This window comes from Lissotriton vulgaris, chromosome 4_1 (assembly GCF_964263255.1).
Source record: "Lissotriton vulgaris chromosome 4_1, aLisVul1.2, whole genome shotgun sequence".
Lineage (NCBI taxonomy): Eukaryota > Metazoa > Chordata > Amphibia > Caudata > Salamandridae > Lissotriton > Lissotriton vulgaris.
Window position 1 is genome coordinate 140,661,998 of NC_141691.1, and position 16,645 is coordinate 140,678,642.

Here is a 16,645-nt window from a genome sequence, read left to right on the forward strand (position 1 = left end):
AATACTAGTTTTTAATGTAAAGTGCTATTTGAAGTTAAACACATTTCAAGTGTGTTTAGATATTTTTATTTGTCTATCAATATGGTGCCCTAACAATCACAAGAGGGCCAATGACTGGCACTTTTATAATTAAACAAAATACCAGCGGGGACCTGACTGAAGACCGGTTCAGCTCATATTTTTGGAAAAGGCTAAGATGGGAATACTTCTTGCTAAACGGAAGCCTGCAGGTGACATAACACTAAGCAAATGATAGTTTTGTACAGTCCCTTGCAGGCGGGTGGTGCTACGTTTCGTGTGTCTCGCCTTTTCTGGCGATACACAGTCATCTTGTTCCTCCCATGACCTTTCTTTCTGGTATTTCCCCTCAGGGGGAGGACGGGTATCTGTCTCTTCGGATTTACTACAAAAGTGTTCGTTTTCCCCACACAGAATGTGAGTGTAAGAAATGCAGAGGATACTGACAGTGGACAGTGGCTAATGACCAGAACCAATGGAATGGCATTGCAAAGGAGGACCAAATTATGCAGAGGGTGATTAAACGGTGTGGCAAGAAAAGATAAACTATGCAGTCCCATGGGGTACATTCGGAAGCAGTTGTATTTTCTACTACTTAGTCATTACAACACACTCCCAATGCTATACAAAGAAGAAATGTTACCGAGAAAGTAAAGTATACACATTAAGCAGATCCTACTGAAAATGTTATTCAACAAATAATGTTTTTGTCTTGCATGAAAACTGAAGAATAGCTTTCGATAAAATACTTTGTGCACATACTTAAGAAAAAAGGCATGCCTCTTTTATGCGGTCTACCCCAGTTCTTTGTTAGAGATGGTCTTCAGTTGGGGGTTTATTCTGTGCCCACACTTTGGGCCTCCAGAAGTACCTCTTTCAGTTGAGAAATAGTCTTGCATAACATAGTTGTACAGTACATATGTGTAATGTAAGCATTTAGTTAAGCAGCACCCTAGGAACTCAGGCTTTGTAAGACACCAGACCATAACAGAACGGCTGCTTTGACAACTGTTGCGTAATATGAATTTGCATTAATAATGAAAACATCTTCTTGTCAATGAATGTAAAAAAAACGATATCATTATTTCCATCCAGTTCGAACTACGTTTAATTATGTAACAGTTAATTTCACGCTGCCGTACAGTGCATCAGGTAGAGCCATTAATATTGACTGAACAAAAGTATATTCTCTTCAAGTTCCAGGTCCAATATATAATCTAAAAACAGCAGCCAACAACTGAAATGTGATGAGTTAATTTATGCAAAATACTTGGCACTGTGCTACATGAAGAGTGCCACATTTTTACGAATGTGCCCGGTAGAAACTTTTTTCTGGTTCGATATCTGAAGATTATACCGCAGGTGGGGTCTTATGTGAGAAGCAATAATTATGCAGAAAACGCTGAAGCTGCCGAATTGTGTAATTGCATAAGCACTGCTTAGATTTACAGCCAGACTAGTGAGTAGACCCTTCATATTCAAAGTTAGCATTTCCTAGAAGTCTCTCAAGTCTCTCTGCTACAATGTTAGGAAACATCCAATGAGTTACTCTTAGAAGTGCTTGATGGGAGCAGTGTTGCCTCAACTAAACAGTACAATTAAAATATGTAAGTTCCACATCATTTTGATAGAAAAAAATAAACTAGTTTATTCATTAAAAAAAACGGAAAGTTATATAGAAAATGTTCAAACAAAACAGGTTAAACAATTTCCAACAAAAGTCAATGAAGCAACTGCTAACATGGGCTGCTAATGAAGGACTATGCAGCTCTTAACCCCTTGAGCAGGGAGAGCTGAGGCCTTTTTAGGTCTCGCCTATGCAGCGCACGCTGCATAGGAGGAGACCTTTGGAAATCGATTCAGGTTTTCAGGCAAAAACATGCACACATTATTGCTTTGAATGGCAACGCGTGCACGTTTGGCGATTTCCTTGCGGGAGCGAGCTTTCAAACCATCTGTTTGTAATTAACAGATGGTTCCTGATCGCTCCCGCAAGGGAAACAGGCACAGGCCCCCTCCTCTCTCCCCTCCCCTTGCTGCCGCCTCCTCTCCTCTTTTTTTTTTACTGTCAGCCATGGCGGCGCGCGCTTGTTATTCTTTTTTCTTGTTCGCTTATCCTAATATTCCATTGATTTTCTTGTGTCGTTTTTCCTTATTCTAGATGGGTTTCTTTTATTTCTTACATTATGTTTTTGTGTTTTCTGTCAGTTTCCTCTATTGTGTGTCTTTTCATTTTCTTGATCTTTTCTTTACTTTTATTTCTCTGCATAATTCTGTATCTCCAATTAATTCTTTTTAAAATCTTTCTACTCCCGGTCTCTCATTCTTTAACTTCTCTTTCTCTCTCCGTTTTCTTATTCTCACCAGTTTTTCGTATTTAACAGCTTTTTTTTTTTCTTGTATGTCCGTTTCTCACTTTTGCAATCCGTCTTCTTCCTTTTTTCACGATTATTGCTATTTTTTCCATCTTGGTTAGCTCTTTTTTGTCTTGTAAACAGTTTAATTATGACTGTGGCCCCTCTCCCATCGTAACTTGTCCCATTTATAAAGCATTCCTTTGCTATTAGCTGGGCCTCCCATTTCTCAGTGATGAGAATTGGGAGGCACAGCTAATAGTCTTGCCAACATCCTTTGATTCTGGGCACATCACTTAATCTCCACATGCCTACAAAAAATGAATGTGTCCTTCTGTAATGTAACTGGTGCTTATGTAACGTAGTCTCAGACCTTTGGGTCGAGTTCGCGCTGTATAAAAACTGCAAACAAAATAAATAAAAAGAGAACGTCTCTCTGTGGCCCCAACAGAGCCTCTTTGAGCCCCACACCTGCCCCAGACCGCTTGCCCCAGACAGGGGTATCCTGCTGCGGCTCTGCTGCAGCTGACACGCTTCCGCTCGCTCACACAAGCCTCCAGCTCCCATGCTGCCCATTGCCCCTCCACCCCTGTGTGAATTTCCCAAAGCTCTGCATTGTTCTGTCGTTATCTGTGGCTGCCCCGTGGTGGGAGCCTCCCCTGCAGACCTCCCCGGTGCCTTGAGGGCATGCCAAGGTTCGCTGTGTTTTGAACTCTCCCTGCTTCCTTCTCAAACGATGCTCTTGCCGCTGTCACTGATCAACGCGTGTTTTTTGTTTCAGACGTGAACTTCTGTCCCTTTCCCCTCCCCTTTGATTTGTTTGTGTTCCTTCGGGTCTTCCCTCTCCCCTCAATCTTTTCACCTCTGAATGGCAGCCAAATCTCCCTCAACTCTCCACACCACAAGCGGGCAAATGTTTAACCTGCCGGAGCTGAGGCAGCTGGGGAGAGGAGACATGGGGAGCCTTCCTGTGGTCAGTATAGTTTAATGCTCGCCCCAGGAGACTTCAGTGAGAGCTGTGGTCACATGACCCGACAGGGGGTAACCGGCCAAGGACCAAGTAAAGAGGGAGCAGGCTCTGAAGGATATGCTACAGCACGGATACTCACAAACATTTTCAGAGGGGGGTGGGGGGGCAAAGTTTGGGCTATGGTTTGACCAAAGCCAACACTGATCCCAGCAGGGGGGGTAAAGTGGGTGTATGGGAAAGCAAAGCATGTATATTTAGTGGCTGTCTTTAACAAGCATTGGCATAGGCAATAGGTCTCGCCTTTGGGACCTTATAAGTGTTTAGCCATGCGGAGGTTGATATTTTTGCACCAAGGATATTGTGCTGCATAACTAAATACTTATAAGGTCCCAAAAGCAAGACCTTTGGCTATGCCAATGCTTGTTTCATATTTGGAATAGCTTAGAGCCAAAGTCTCGAGAAGCTTTTTCTATATGAGATTCAGAGGACAGTTGCATCTCTTTTTTTTACATGTTAAGATTTTTAAAAATATTCATCCTTGTATGATTAAAGTAACTTACAAAGAAAGAAATACAGTTGATGAAGATCCCATCAAGCGGAGGACATTTCTTGTTGAATGTAAAATAGAAACTATGGGAACATCTAAATCCACAGTAATTTGAGCATTTACTTGCAGTATTTCTGATTTTGCCCATGATTGCTTCAACCTTCTGATGAATGTTCTGCTAGTTTACCTAAACAATATTATTACATTTATGCATCATTCATTTCTAATTTCCTTTTTTTAATCTGTCTTGGTCCTGATGGTCGGTGGGATTCCGCTGTTGACATGTCGTCTTCACTTGTGGTCTCCTTACATTCAATCTATTCATGTGTTGTATAGGTATGTCTTTTGGTAATTTCTACTGTTGTATTGTTCTTTTCTTGCTATGGGCAATTGTTATGTTCTCTTAGTACTTTTTTTTAACAAATGCGCAAATGCGCTTTGTGTGTTAAATCTGAACTTATTCAAACTGCTTTTTTACACATTTTAATTTAAGGCCTTCCTTAATCCAGTGTAGAAATATATTTAGTTATTTATTGCTACCTATTTATAATTCAGGTTCATTACATGGAATGTTAAAATAATAGGTAACCCGATCAAGAGATACAAGGTGATTTCTCTTCTTTCCAAACTTAAGGCTGACAGTGCTCTTTTACAAGAGATTTATTTGACTATTGACAAAATGTTAAAGCTAAAAAGATGTTGGGTTTGTAAGATCTTTTCATCCCCCTGTATAAAAAAGAAAAATGGTACTGTGATTTTATGCAATAAGTATACGCTGACGACCTCTTCGTTTATATTCATGAGACAGTGGCTGGATCAGCCACAGCTCTGCGGCTCTTAGATAGATTTGTCATCCTGACAGGACTACGAGTCAATAGGCCCACGACCTACCTCTTCCCGATACTGGGGCAATTGATGAGGTCCCTGGTACTCCCAGAAGATCTTAACGGGCCCAAACCATGTTCAAGTACTTGGGAATCCATATCTATCACTCCCTGGTGGATATGCGTGAAGGTAACCTGGACAGAGCACTTTGTTTGCTTAGATCCTGTGTAACATTCTAGTGCTCACTGAAGGTACCTGGATCATTGACCAAAATGGTTATGTTACCCAGACTACTGTATTACTTTGTAAATCTCCCGCTGATTTTGGCCAGAAGCCGATTCATCCTCCTGGACTCGTTAACACAAGACTTAATTTGGGGCGAAGGAGAGTCTTACTGGCAATACTGCGGCGCCCTATGCATAATGGAGGACTGGGAGTGCCCCACTTTGAATTCTTTTATCTAGCCTCCCAGATACAATGGTTGGCGTAGAGGGGGCAAATGTAGAGGGAACGCCCCTGGGTGGGCTAGGTGATAACAATGCCCTGCTGCTAGCCAAGATCCTAGATCATAAAGTGGTGATCCCCTATAGATCAACATTACAAAACACTGCACTGCAGTGCTGGAAGAGGAGTATGTCTAGGCTACCTGAGGTCTCTAACTATTCACCACGGCTTCCCTTGGTGGGTTATCTGCATGAAATCTCATGCCTGGTATTCACCCCTGAGCAGCTAACCGAATGGACAGAGGTGGGCTTAAATACTTTGGGAGGCTGCTACCAAGAAAATTCATTGATCCTCTTTGTGGAACTAGTGGAACAATATGGATTACCTGTGGGCCAGTTCTCACAACACAAAGCCTTGATACACACATTTGGTGATCTACGGGGTAGAGGCAGGGATGAACCGGACATGCACGCCTTACTGCAGGCGCTGCTCTCCCTAGGAGCAGGTAAGCACCAGGTGAAGTGGTTCTACATCGCACTGATGGAGAGATTGCGGGAACCCCTATCTAAAATCATATATACCTGGGAACAGGCCCTAAGTAGGCAACTCACAGACCGAGATTGTGAGAGAGTCTTAGCTTCCCCAAAGGCAATATCCTGCAACGCAAAGCTGAAATGTGTCCAGTCAATTACATACACATGACCTACCTGACTCGGCACAGGCTTAGTATGATACATGGGGGGGGGAGGGGGCAAAGATGTGTAAGTGCCTGAGGTGCGACCAACAGGATGCAAACTTTATCCACATGGTGTGGAATTGCCCATCATTGACTTAGTGAAATTAGCAAGGGCGACACTAGAGAGAACGCTGGGTAGCTCTGCAGAGATGTGCCTATTGGGCCTGTTTCCTCGCCCACCAAAACAGAAGGTAGGGAACAGATTTATATGCTCAGTTTCCTGATGTAAAGAGGTCCCTCAACTGCAATGCCATTAACCTGCTTTAAGAAAAAACTGTGAATGCTGACAAAAGAGTTACAAAAAGCTTACAAAAGGTAAGGATTTAAGAGTGTGAAGAAGCAAAGGCAAATTCAACGCAAAAAAGAGAAAAATCTTGGCAGCAAGAAATGCGAAAGATGGCACATATATTTATCATTAAAAAGTATATTTTGATAAAGTTTAATCACGTCTTTGAGCCTTTAAAAAAATATTTTTCAAGTTACAAAGTGCAGTCAAGAACCAACCACAAGGAGGCTCTGCACTCATTCTGGGAGTGCTTTAAAACAAAAATGAGGTAAACTCTCCTTGAGTCATGGATTTAATGACCCAGGAGACTTACAATTGGTTTGTTTTTAATGTTGCTGGGGGTTGCGGCACTCCCTGCAGCCCCCCCACACCATTTAAAAAAATGCTTGGTTGTGCCCTCTCTTTCTAGGGGTACCACTACGCTCCAATAAAATCTGCAAAATATCCTTTCAGGGCATTATAATACGCTCCATGCTGGATCAGTAATAATAAATGAGACTCTCCGGCCACTCATTTAATGTGTTTTACTATCTTTTTGGGTGCTCACTGGGCACATGTACATCTTTAAATTTAGGTGGGGGATATGGGGAAAGCCCTAGGACCCACACAGCTCCTGCAAGCGGCCCCATGGACAGCTCATGAGCCATCAACAAGTTTTTTTTGTTTAAAAAAATTACATAAATAGGGTGCCTGTGTGCACCCAGATCATTTTTGTTTTGGGGGCTACCCCATAGTCCCTGCGCTACAGCTTCCTGCAAATACAGAACCAGCATCTTCAGTATTTTATTTTTTTAATAGTGGGGTGTCCCGAAGCCCACTCGGGCACCCAACATGTGCACATTGGGGACTGCGGGGGGGACTCCCATTCCAGGTGCTAGCGAAGCAGTTATTGCTCCCTCCCTGTTGTAGCAGCATGAAGAAGCATTCCTGTGTTTCCCTGCCCACAAGAGCGCTGGCAGGGAGAAATGTTTGTCCTCCCACATGACAGGAGCAGCTTTCTGCTCCCGCTGGATAAGAGCACATTACACTTCAAATGCTCTTCCGGGCAGGGAATCTTGGGTGGGTGTTTTTCCACCGCCAATTTGTTGTACGTTTGTTTTTAAATAATTGTTTTGGACCCGGCGTCCCAGAGTCCTAAAATGGCTGCTGTCACATCTTTGTTGATGTGGCGGTAGACAATCAGATCATATCTAGAGATTTGTCAGCTCTGCAGATCCCCAGAGACGTAAAAGATCTCTTTTTTTAGCCTTATTTTCTCAAAAACTATTGAGCAGAATTACACCAAACCACAAAAAACATGCCTTCTGGATCACGATCTAGCTTTCTGCTATATTTGGTGAAATTCCTTTCAGGAGTTTTGGCTGTAACTATGCCTAATTTTCCTACAGAAAAAAGAATGTGGAAAACCTGTTTCGGAACCCCTCCTTTTTTCTCTGCCTCTCCTTGACGCATCACCCCAAAACTTACCAGAAAGGAGCGAAGATGGAAAAATATTTTTGTACATTTTTTTTTTTTTAGATTTGTTCGTGCCGATTTGTCAAAGGCTGCTAAAGTTATAAAACTAAAAATTGCCTTTTTTTTAATTTCTAAGTTTTTTTATTTTTAACGCAAAGTAATATTTTATTACCATACATAAAGACAAGCCCCATCTCGCATGACCTTTGGCCATGAGCAGCGTAGGGTTTGCCACAGGGCCTGGACTATGGTCAATAGCCCCCCGTCCCCATTCTGCTGCAGCCAACCAACCCCTTTCCCCCCCACCTAACACCAATGCATAAAACAGATCTATCACCTTTCTCCAAAACATTACCAATAATTTTAACCAAATGTATAATTCAATAATACACACAATAAAATATTTATAATACTGAATTGCTTAAAACATATTTAATGAAGTTGTCTTTAACTACATGTCCTGACTTTCTTTTTTGAACGTTTTTCCATGATTACATTTTTGGGGTGAAAAATCTGAAAATAAGTACTCGGATATATTATTTTTTCTTTAAATGAAAAAAACATCTCTTAGTCTACCCTTTTAACATTATAACACTCCAAAAGATGCAATCATAAAAATAACTACATAACAGCCTTGCTTTTGCATTTTAGGTGATACACTGCATCACATAAAATGCAACCACACAACCAGTCCCTTGGTGGCACTGCAGTCCCACTGTAGAGCAAAATCTCCAACCTGGGAAATGCTTTTGAATAATATAGTAAGTTCTCCTGGGGTCATGGTTTCAATGACCCTGTAGACATACGTTTTTTTCTAGTGTTGCTGGGGTACTGCACAACTCCTCAAAGCACCCCCAGAACATTAAAAACATTTTTGGTGAGGTCCCTGCCCCTTCAAGGGACATTACCAAAATATTTGAAAATAGTCCTCCCAGGGTATTATGGGGCGCTCCTTGAAGGCGCAGGGAATAATAAATGAGCAGCTATGGCCACTCATTTATTATTCACTTTATTTATTTATTTATAAAGTTTTATATAGCGCGAACTTGATCCCGAAGGATATCAGAGCGCTTTACAATACTTTTTATAACAGTTGAACCGCATTGTAACAGTTAGGAACATAATTCAAAACAAAAAGTGAGACAACAAATCACAGAGGGCGCATGCATCAGTCAATATTCCTTCTTCTACAACATTCACGCTCTCTTTTGAATTTGCACCTCCTTTCTGACACGCTCTCGAAAAGGGTCCAATTGTCTGCCAACTAAAGCATTTCCCTTCAACGCTGGACAATTTCCAGAAGTTGCCACATGTTTTTAACTTCTACATCTGTAACAAGCTCTTTTCCTACACCCAGCAGTGATTTTCAACTTGCTCTCTTTTTTCCAGTGGAAGTTTTTGTAACCTGCAGCATAGACTGTGCCCCCTCTCCTTTGCTTCTACACCCATTATCGTTCACCCTTAGTTTGTCCACGTAATTCAATATACTTTCTATGTGTTTGGCCACTATTATTAATTTCTCCAAGGAAGGTTCTTTCAAATTTAACAACTTCTCTTGAATTTTCATGTTAGAGGCACGATTAATTAATTGGTCCCTAATTATCTCTTCCATGTAGCTGTTTAAAGTAGGACGTTGCAGTCAAGGCTCACAACACAGCTACATACTGGCCAACTGTTTCCCCTAGCAACTGCGCACAAGAGAATTAACATGTGTGTCTCTACTACAACACTTGCTTTTCCCCCATAGTTCTCTTCCAGAGCTTTTAAGGTGAATTCAAACTTGTCTTCCACCTCCTCATCCATGTCGGATCCATCAATGTGAACAAACCTCGGTAAAGTCTTCAATTTATTTTCCGAGGTGTCTCGGTCCCACTGGTAGGCCTACAGTATTTTTTTAAATAAAGGGGCTGCGGAAGGGGACCATCAGGGCAGACATTGCCCCCAATCCGCTTCACCAGGGTTGGAGCAATCACAGCATTACCCTGGGGTTTATTGGACCATCAATAAACCCTCATGTTGCTCACTGGAATACAGCCTATTAATTAATCTCTATGGATTTAAACTGAGCACAATAATGTTGGGTTTCTCAACAACCCACATATAATAGCCGCTCTTTTTACTCATAACATTCCGTCCTTGGAACAAAGCTTGTTGCCCTGTTGTATTCCTGAACATTTGGATGTAAGAATGACAGTAAGAAGCTACTTGTGCCAGACAAGTACAAACACAGCGAAAAGAAACCAAAGATGGTACCGTCTAGACTCTATATCAGAGAGGCATGCAACATCTACTAACCCATTTGGCATGTAAGCACTGTACAGTTGTATGATGACACTCTTAGTACAAATACGGCCATAGGCTAAAATATGGCTGGAAATGAATGCTCCCCTGGCCTGCCTGTTCTGTGCACCACTTGACTAAACTATTAGGTGTATCCAAAACAGCTGTATCCCATGGTGAGGCATGCATCATTTGAAACACTTACTTTAATTTTTGTGTCCACACTTAATAGTGTAAACAAAGTGTTCATATCAATGAGAGCTTGTCGAGTTTCTCTGTACACAGTTCCGAGGAAGTTCAACGGCAGAGATAGCTGGAAGAGTAGCCCGTTCACCATAACTAAGTCCCCAACCGTCATATTACCTAAAAAATAGAGGTAGTAATATCAAGAGGACTGGACAACAGTTAAGTAATAGTTTAATACATTCACAATAACACGTTCCATTCTTGTACACATACAGTCCTGTATACAAGAGAACCTTATACAACCAAGCATTCAAGGGCTCAGGAATCCTTTGCATCAGCTGGGACAGGTAGAAAGTTAACGTTACCATGTTCCTACAGTGCCAAGGTCCTTAAAAGCAATTTCCACTGTGGCAGGCCTATCTAGAAAACCAAAGTAGAGATTAAACTACTAATACTGTAACTTAGGGATGGGACTAATTTAAAAGCATAAACGATCTAATGTATTGGCCTAAACTGTTGGAAGGCTAATTTGCATACGTTTTGCCAGCTCTCAGCCTGTACTGAGCTTTGAATAGGTGTGGAAAAGGTTTGGAATGACTCCCAGAAGCAAACAATAGGCTGACCTGCCACAGAATATGCAGCATGGGGGTGTGGACATCCTTTTTCACACTACAGCATCAGATTCTGCTCGACAGGTCTAATGAGCCACATCTAACACTTGGGGCACACTTGAAAGGGACAGAATAGGATGCCAAGACAATTCTTGTGTCTCCACTGTCTGGTTGCTGTTGGACTCTGTCTCTGGGGGTACAGAGCCTGCCTCAAACTGGATGTAGATACGGGAGAGTACTAGGAGTATGGCACAAATGTTTCAACAAGAAACCTTTGCTTCTCGAACCAGAATCCTGCCATACCAGAGGAGACCTATTCATCAGATGTGCATGCTTATTTAAAAAATAACACACGAAAAAAACATGCAAGAGACTGGCAAACCACATTTCAGTCAAAGCATAACCTCGTTAAACTGCCATGGAATACAAGTTGAAAAAAGTATGCATTTTAAAACTCCTTGAATATAGATCTGTAGATAAACGTCAGTAGCAATGGGAAGGTATAGTGGTAATATGGCCGGTGTGAATAGTCCTCTACACTGCCTCACAGCTTTCAGAACTGATTTGGCTTTAAGGGTTTTTTGCATTAGCAATGAAAATTGTATTTGCTGTGACAGATTGCACATAGAGCTGCCAGTCAGGGAGGCACTGATGATACCTCCACCTAATTTCTATTCTACAATTGCACTGCTTCTTAAGTTTTACTATCAAACACAATTAGAAGAAAGGTGAATCTAAATTGTTGAAAAGCAGAACTTTCATCATCAAAGCATGGAAAAAAATGGAAATCATCCCTACAAGGTCCTTTATGTTTAAAACACTGTAAAGAAGAACATTAGCAACAATTCATTGTATGAATTCCGTACTTTCAAATAATCAAATAATTCAAACTTTGCAAAAACATTCTGGCAGTTTTTGATATTGCATCATATAAATTTGAAGAAATGGACTGAGGTTATTTTGATACTGCATCATAAGATATTGATTACGTTTATTCAAGGATAAAAGATTTTTTTTATTTTGAAATAAAGACTAGAGGGGAGCCGCTTTTTTATGTTTGGACTTTGCATTTGATTCCTAAGTTAGATCTCTGCTACACCTTAATATATTCTGAAAAGGGCTTTATTATTTTGTGTTGTACTAGTGGACAACACACTTGCCTGAAAGACCTAGACCGCAAACATGAAACAAAGCCATGCTCCCTCCGAATCCCCAGTCCGATATAATGGATAACAGATCTCACAGATCACATCTGTAGAGCACACCACAAACCGGCCCCATGAAGCGGATCACGCACCACACGGAAGTTAAGGATACTATCACGATGACAACCAGTGCTTGGTGGAAACTATGTAAACAAGTAGGATTGACTATGCTCTATTCCCCCCATACACGACTCACACAGAGCCACATGCTACCACTGGCTTTTGAAATTATAGCGCTAGACAGGGCCAGCTCTTTGTAAACGGTCAATTCATTTCTCTGGAGCAAGTCAGATCCAGGAGCCCAAATAATGCATCCGACATATTAATAGATTATAGAACTAATGTGAAAGCATGGTATGAGAAAAACCCACTGGAGCCCCAAAATGTACACCACTATCAAAAGTAATAATAACAGAACATAGTAGGGCATGGATCTCACATCTATGTAATATTTATAATAACCCATGCACCTCAACACAAATGACAGTAATCACTCTAGCGGAAGAAGACCAGTTCTGCTCTGTACAACTACAAACCATATCCATGAACCACAGGCACAAACTGACACTCTTCAACTTCTTACACAGAATATATTGCAAACCAAGTCAAGTAAACCGCATTGACCAGGCCAGACCACGTGAATGTAAGAGTTGTAATGTCGCACAGATTTTCCACATTTGGCATGGAATTGTCCTCAAATTAAACATTTCAGGTCAAGGAGCTTAAGTAATTCAACTGACAGTGGGAGTAACAGTGGGTCAATCACCAGATTTTTTTCTGGTGTAAGTTGAAAAAATTCCCAAGGGGGTACGCAAGCTCACGGCCAAACTCTTATTATCGCTCTGCATTGGAAGAAACCATCAGTAGCTAAATGCCACATGAACATGGAAAAATTCAGTGAAATGCTGCCACCAAAAGCTAGACCGCAAAACATCTGCTATTTATCTGAAGAGGCTGTAGACAACACTATTAAATGGTGATAACTGCGATCACGGCCATCCCAAATGTATTTTCTGCCATATAGCGATTGATGGATATGTATATTTTTTGTTAATACATTATATATAAAACTTAAATAAAAAATAGATCACCGCTGCAACAAGATCAAAGAAAATGCAACGGCTAAGAAATAAACAGAAACATGTATGTACAAAACAGGTAACTATGTCTGTTAATAAATAATAAAATGTTTTTAATGGTGTAGTGCCCCATAATAAACATGTACTAGGAACATTCATTAACTGTACTCAAAATAGAACAAGAAACGTCAAACCCTTCACAAATATTGAACAGTAAATAGTTAAAAAGTAGAGCACTTATATTCCATACCTGCCAATATTCCACGACTGGCAAGCACCATGATGGCAGTTAAACCAACACTAAAAATCACACTTTGTCCAAAGTTCAACATAGCCAAGGTTGAGGTAGTCTTGAGTGAGGCGTTTTCATAAGTCTTCAAATAGCTGTCATATTTCTCTGCTTCAAATTGTTCGTTATTAAAATACTGTGCAAACATAAAAACAACAATATCACAATGACAAATATCTTTTTTTATGCATACATCAAAAACATTTGTTAAACTAATTGTTAAGCCATTCACTCAGGTTTATCCAATTTCACTCCAGTATCGAGTCTCTGTTTACATTTTTAAAGGCTAAGCACATTAAAACACCTAGGACACTTTCCCTATTGAAAGATACATTCAAAGAGTTTCAATATTTGTACTGAATAAATCAAAATCAAATAGATATTAGTGAGAAGGACCAGAGAGAAAGAGGAGTAGTTTTCCAAATAATATCAGCAGGCAAAGATATATACAAGTGGCAGAAGAAGGATTATATACAAAGAACCATGGGACCAATAAATAGCTGTCTCTGAAAAAAAAACAGTCCACTTGTTCTCATGTTGAGAATGTTTAACCTTGCTGGACAATTGCATGTTCCTTGCTCGCCATGCCACTGGATTCAGGCTATACTGGCTGATGAGGAGGTGGTACCCTGAAACCGGTCCTAGGATGCTTGTTTCCGGTCTTAGGAGGACCTGGCCTGACAGGTCGGGCTGGACTTTTCCTATGGGAAGCAGGGTCAAGACTGATTTGCATGTGGTTGGGCCCAAACTGGGGTGGCGTAGGAAGCAAAAAACAATGGATTTAGGCCCAGAGAATTTAACATTGTTTAGCATTCCGTCCATCAATTGTTCTTTTTGCTTTTAACAGAGCTAAACAACAGTTGCAGGGAGAGAAAAGTACAGAGTATGAGAAAATAGGTCATCACAATCTAAATCCCAAGTACTATTAGCCTTGAAGATAATTTGGGTTTCTCCAGCATTTATGTTTTTCATAAGTTAAAGCAAAACAGATCTGTGACTGGGGGTGAGGGCTTGAAAAGTTTCAGTGCTCCATCCATCATCTCTTTGTGTTTGCTTTGCTCACCCTAAGGTTGGCAGGGCATGCCCAGCCGTGGGTCCCTTCATCACTTTGCCACTGGATTCAAGCTAGCCTGGCTGATGAGGGGTGTTACCCCGAAACCCAGGATGCTTGTTTCTGGTCCAGGGAGGACCTGGCATGGCAGTTCGGCTGGACTGTTCCCATGAGTAACAAGGCCACGACTGATTTGCATATGGCTGGGTCCGAACAGGGGTGGCAAAGTGAGCTAAAGAACGATAATGGATTCAACCCAGATCTGTGACTGGGGGTGAGTGTTTGAAACATTTCAGCGCCCCGTCCATCATCTCCTTGTGCAGGCGCGGTTCGTCCATTGGGGTGTGGGGGCGTAGCCCCCCCTGCCCGAAGCCGCCCGCAGCTCCCTCAGTGTCAATCATGTCAATGAATCAACATGACGTCAGACCGCCCTGCGTTGAGTCTGAAGGGGTGGGCGGTCTGGCGTCATGTTTATTGATTGACATGATTGTACAGGCGGCAACACAAGTGCGCATGCGTGGGGACGGAGGGTGAATTTTTACCGGTGCCCACGCATGCGCACATGTGTTTTTGCGACGTTGCGCATGCCCATTAGGAGCCCTAATGGGCGTGCTGCGGGCGAGAAGATACCTGTGCCCCAGGATTGGCCAGGGGCGCTGTGAGCCTGTGACGTGTGGGGAGCAGAGCCCAGAGGTGGTACGGACCGGGACCGGCAGCAAGGTAAGTGTGTGTGTTTTTCTTTCATTTTAAAGTGTTTGTTGCAAGCGTGCGTGTATGCATGAATGTTTAGTGGAGAGTGATGCGAATGGATGTTTTTGTGTGTATGCGTGTTTGAATACATTTCTTTGAGTGTTGTGTATGGGGAGGGGGGGGTCGCCGCCGGCCTGAATGGCCTGGGACCCGCACTCGCAAATCAGTTTGCGCGCGCCCCACCACTTGAAAATTTCACCAGCCGCCCCTGTCCTTGTGTTAGTTTCATGAGGTAAATGCTTAATTAAATGCTGGTATATTAGTACAACAGCAGTGTAGGAAATTGCATTCATGCAAAGCAATACCCCACAGTACACCCAGCTCACTATTTAGTTCTCAACTCCAAACAAAGATGTGCATATGCTTGGAGTTCCAGGTATCCTATTTTCAAAGGTGCAAGCACTGAGATCAAGAGCTTTATAAACATAGGAGGGCAGAGAGTCACCTGTGAATCTCCAAAAGATACCAATGTTGGAGAACTGTTGTTTACTTAGATTGAGAGAGTATTAATCAGAGTCTCATACAGCTCATTACCTTGCAATGCACTGTTTGGAACTTTTTGGACATTGTTCCTTTAGCCAAGTGCAATGAAATATTTGTCCTTTGTGTTACAGGCGTTTGTTTTGTCCAGGTCGAGCAGGAATTGAAAGAAGGTTGGGAAAACAACACATTCATTGACATGGTAATTCAATATTTATAAATAAAGAAAGGTCGGCCTTTAAACAGTAAAAGGACAGTACTTCACAATTGGCCTAGAGGACATCACTGCTAAAATCAAGGGTTTCTTACATGTTCGAAAGGTTAGGATTTTGACCGTACAGGTAAATGGTTCTACACAACACTGTGTGTAATTCTCACAGACGTGCTGGCTTAGATACCGGTAGGCTGGAGTGAACAAACCTCACACAAAAGCTGAATCACTGAGATAACAAGAATGACTCTTACACTTATCTCCTTTATCTAGTATCGGTTTGGTTTTTGTGCACTACAGGTGCCCAAAGATACAGAGAAATGGACTTAAGGAACTGGGGAACAGGACGGATATTACAAAGCGGGTTTGAAACACCGATATCTCCAAAGCCACTCAACAGTTTATAATGTGGTGGTCGCATCTTGCCACCACATTATCCCAGGCCAGGAGATTTGGAAGGAAGGCAGCAGTATGGTAACTCTCTGACCCTGTAACTTCGTATTTCCTCAAATATACTGGTGTTTACTTCTTTTCTTGGCCATGAGGCATCCTGGAACAAGGTATTATTCAATCTGGCCAGTATTTGTCCTCCAAGTTCTCTTAAGTAGTTCAAATTTTAAGTAGAGTGCTCTAACAAATGCTGTGTGCCCGCTGCCTTGCGGCGGACAACAGAGGTCCTTCATCAAGTGGTTCAATCAGCTCAGGTACAGATACATATTGGGCCCAGACAGCAAGATGTAGGGGTGGAGATAGGAGCACACTGGCAGAGGCAATGCAGGCAAAATACTAAGGAAGGAATCGAACAACCCCACCCACATGAACCTAAAACTATCAACTGAAATACTTTGGCAAGGTGAAGGAATGCAAA

General features: G+C 41.8%; 1 protein-coding gene across 1 annotated transcript in view; it reads right to left on the reverse strand.

The window, feature by feature from the left end:
• ABCB7 (ATP binding cassette subfamily B member 7) overlaps window positions 1-16,645 on the reverse strand; it is a 796,257-nt gene that overhangs the window by 308,493 nt on the left and 471,119 nt on the right. Inside the window, exons 9-10 of the mRNA XM_086918402.1 lie at window positions 13,247-13,421; window positions 10,121-10,278 (exon numbers count right to left, since the gene is read on the reverse strand). Coding sequence (XP_086774528.1) covers window positions 10,121-10,278; window positions 13,247-13,421 — 333 coding nt within the window. The remainder of the gene's footprint in view (window positions 1-10,120; window positions 10,279-13,246; window positions 13,422-16,645) is intronic.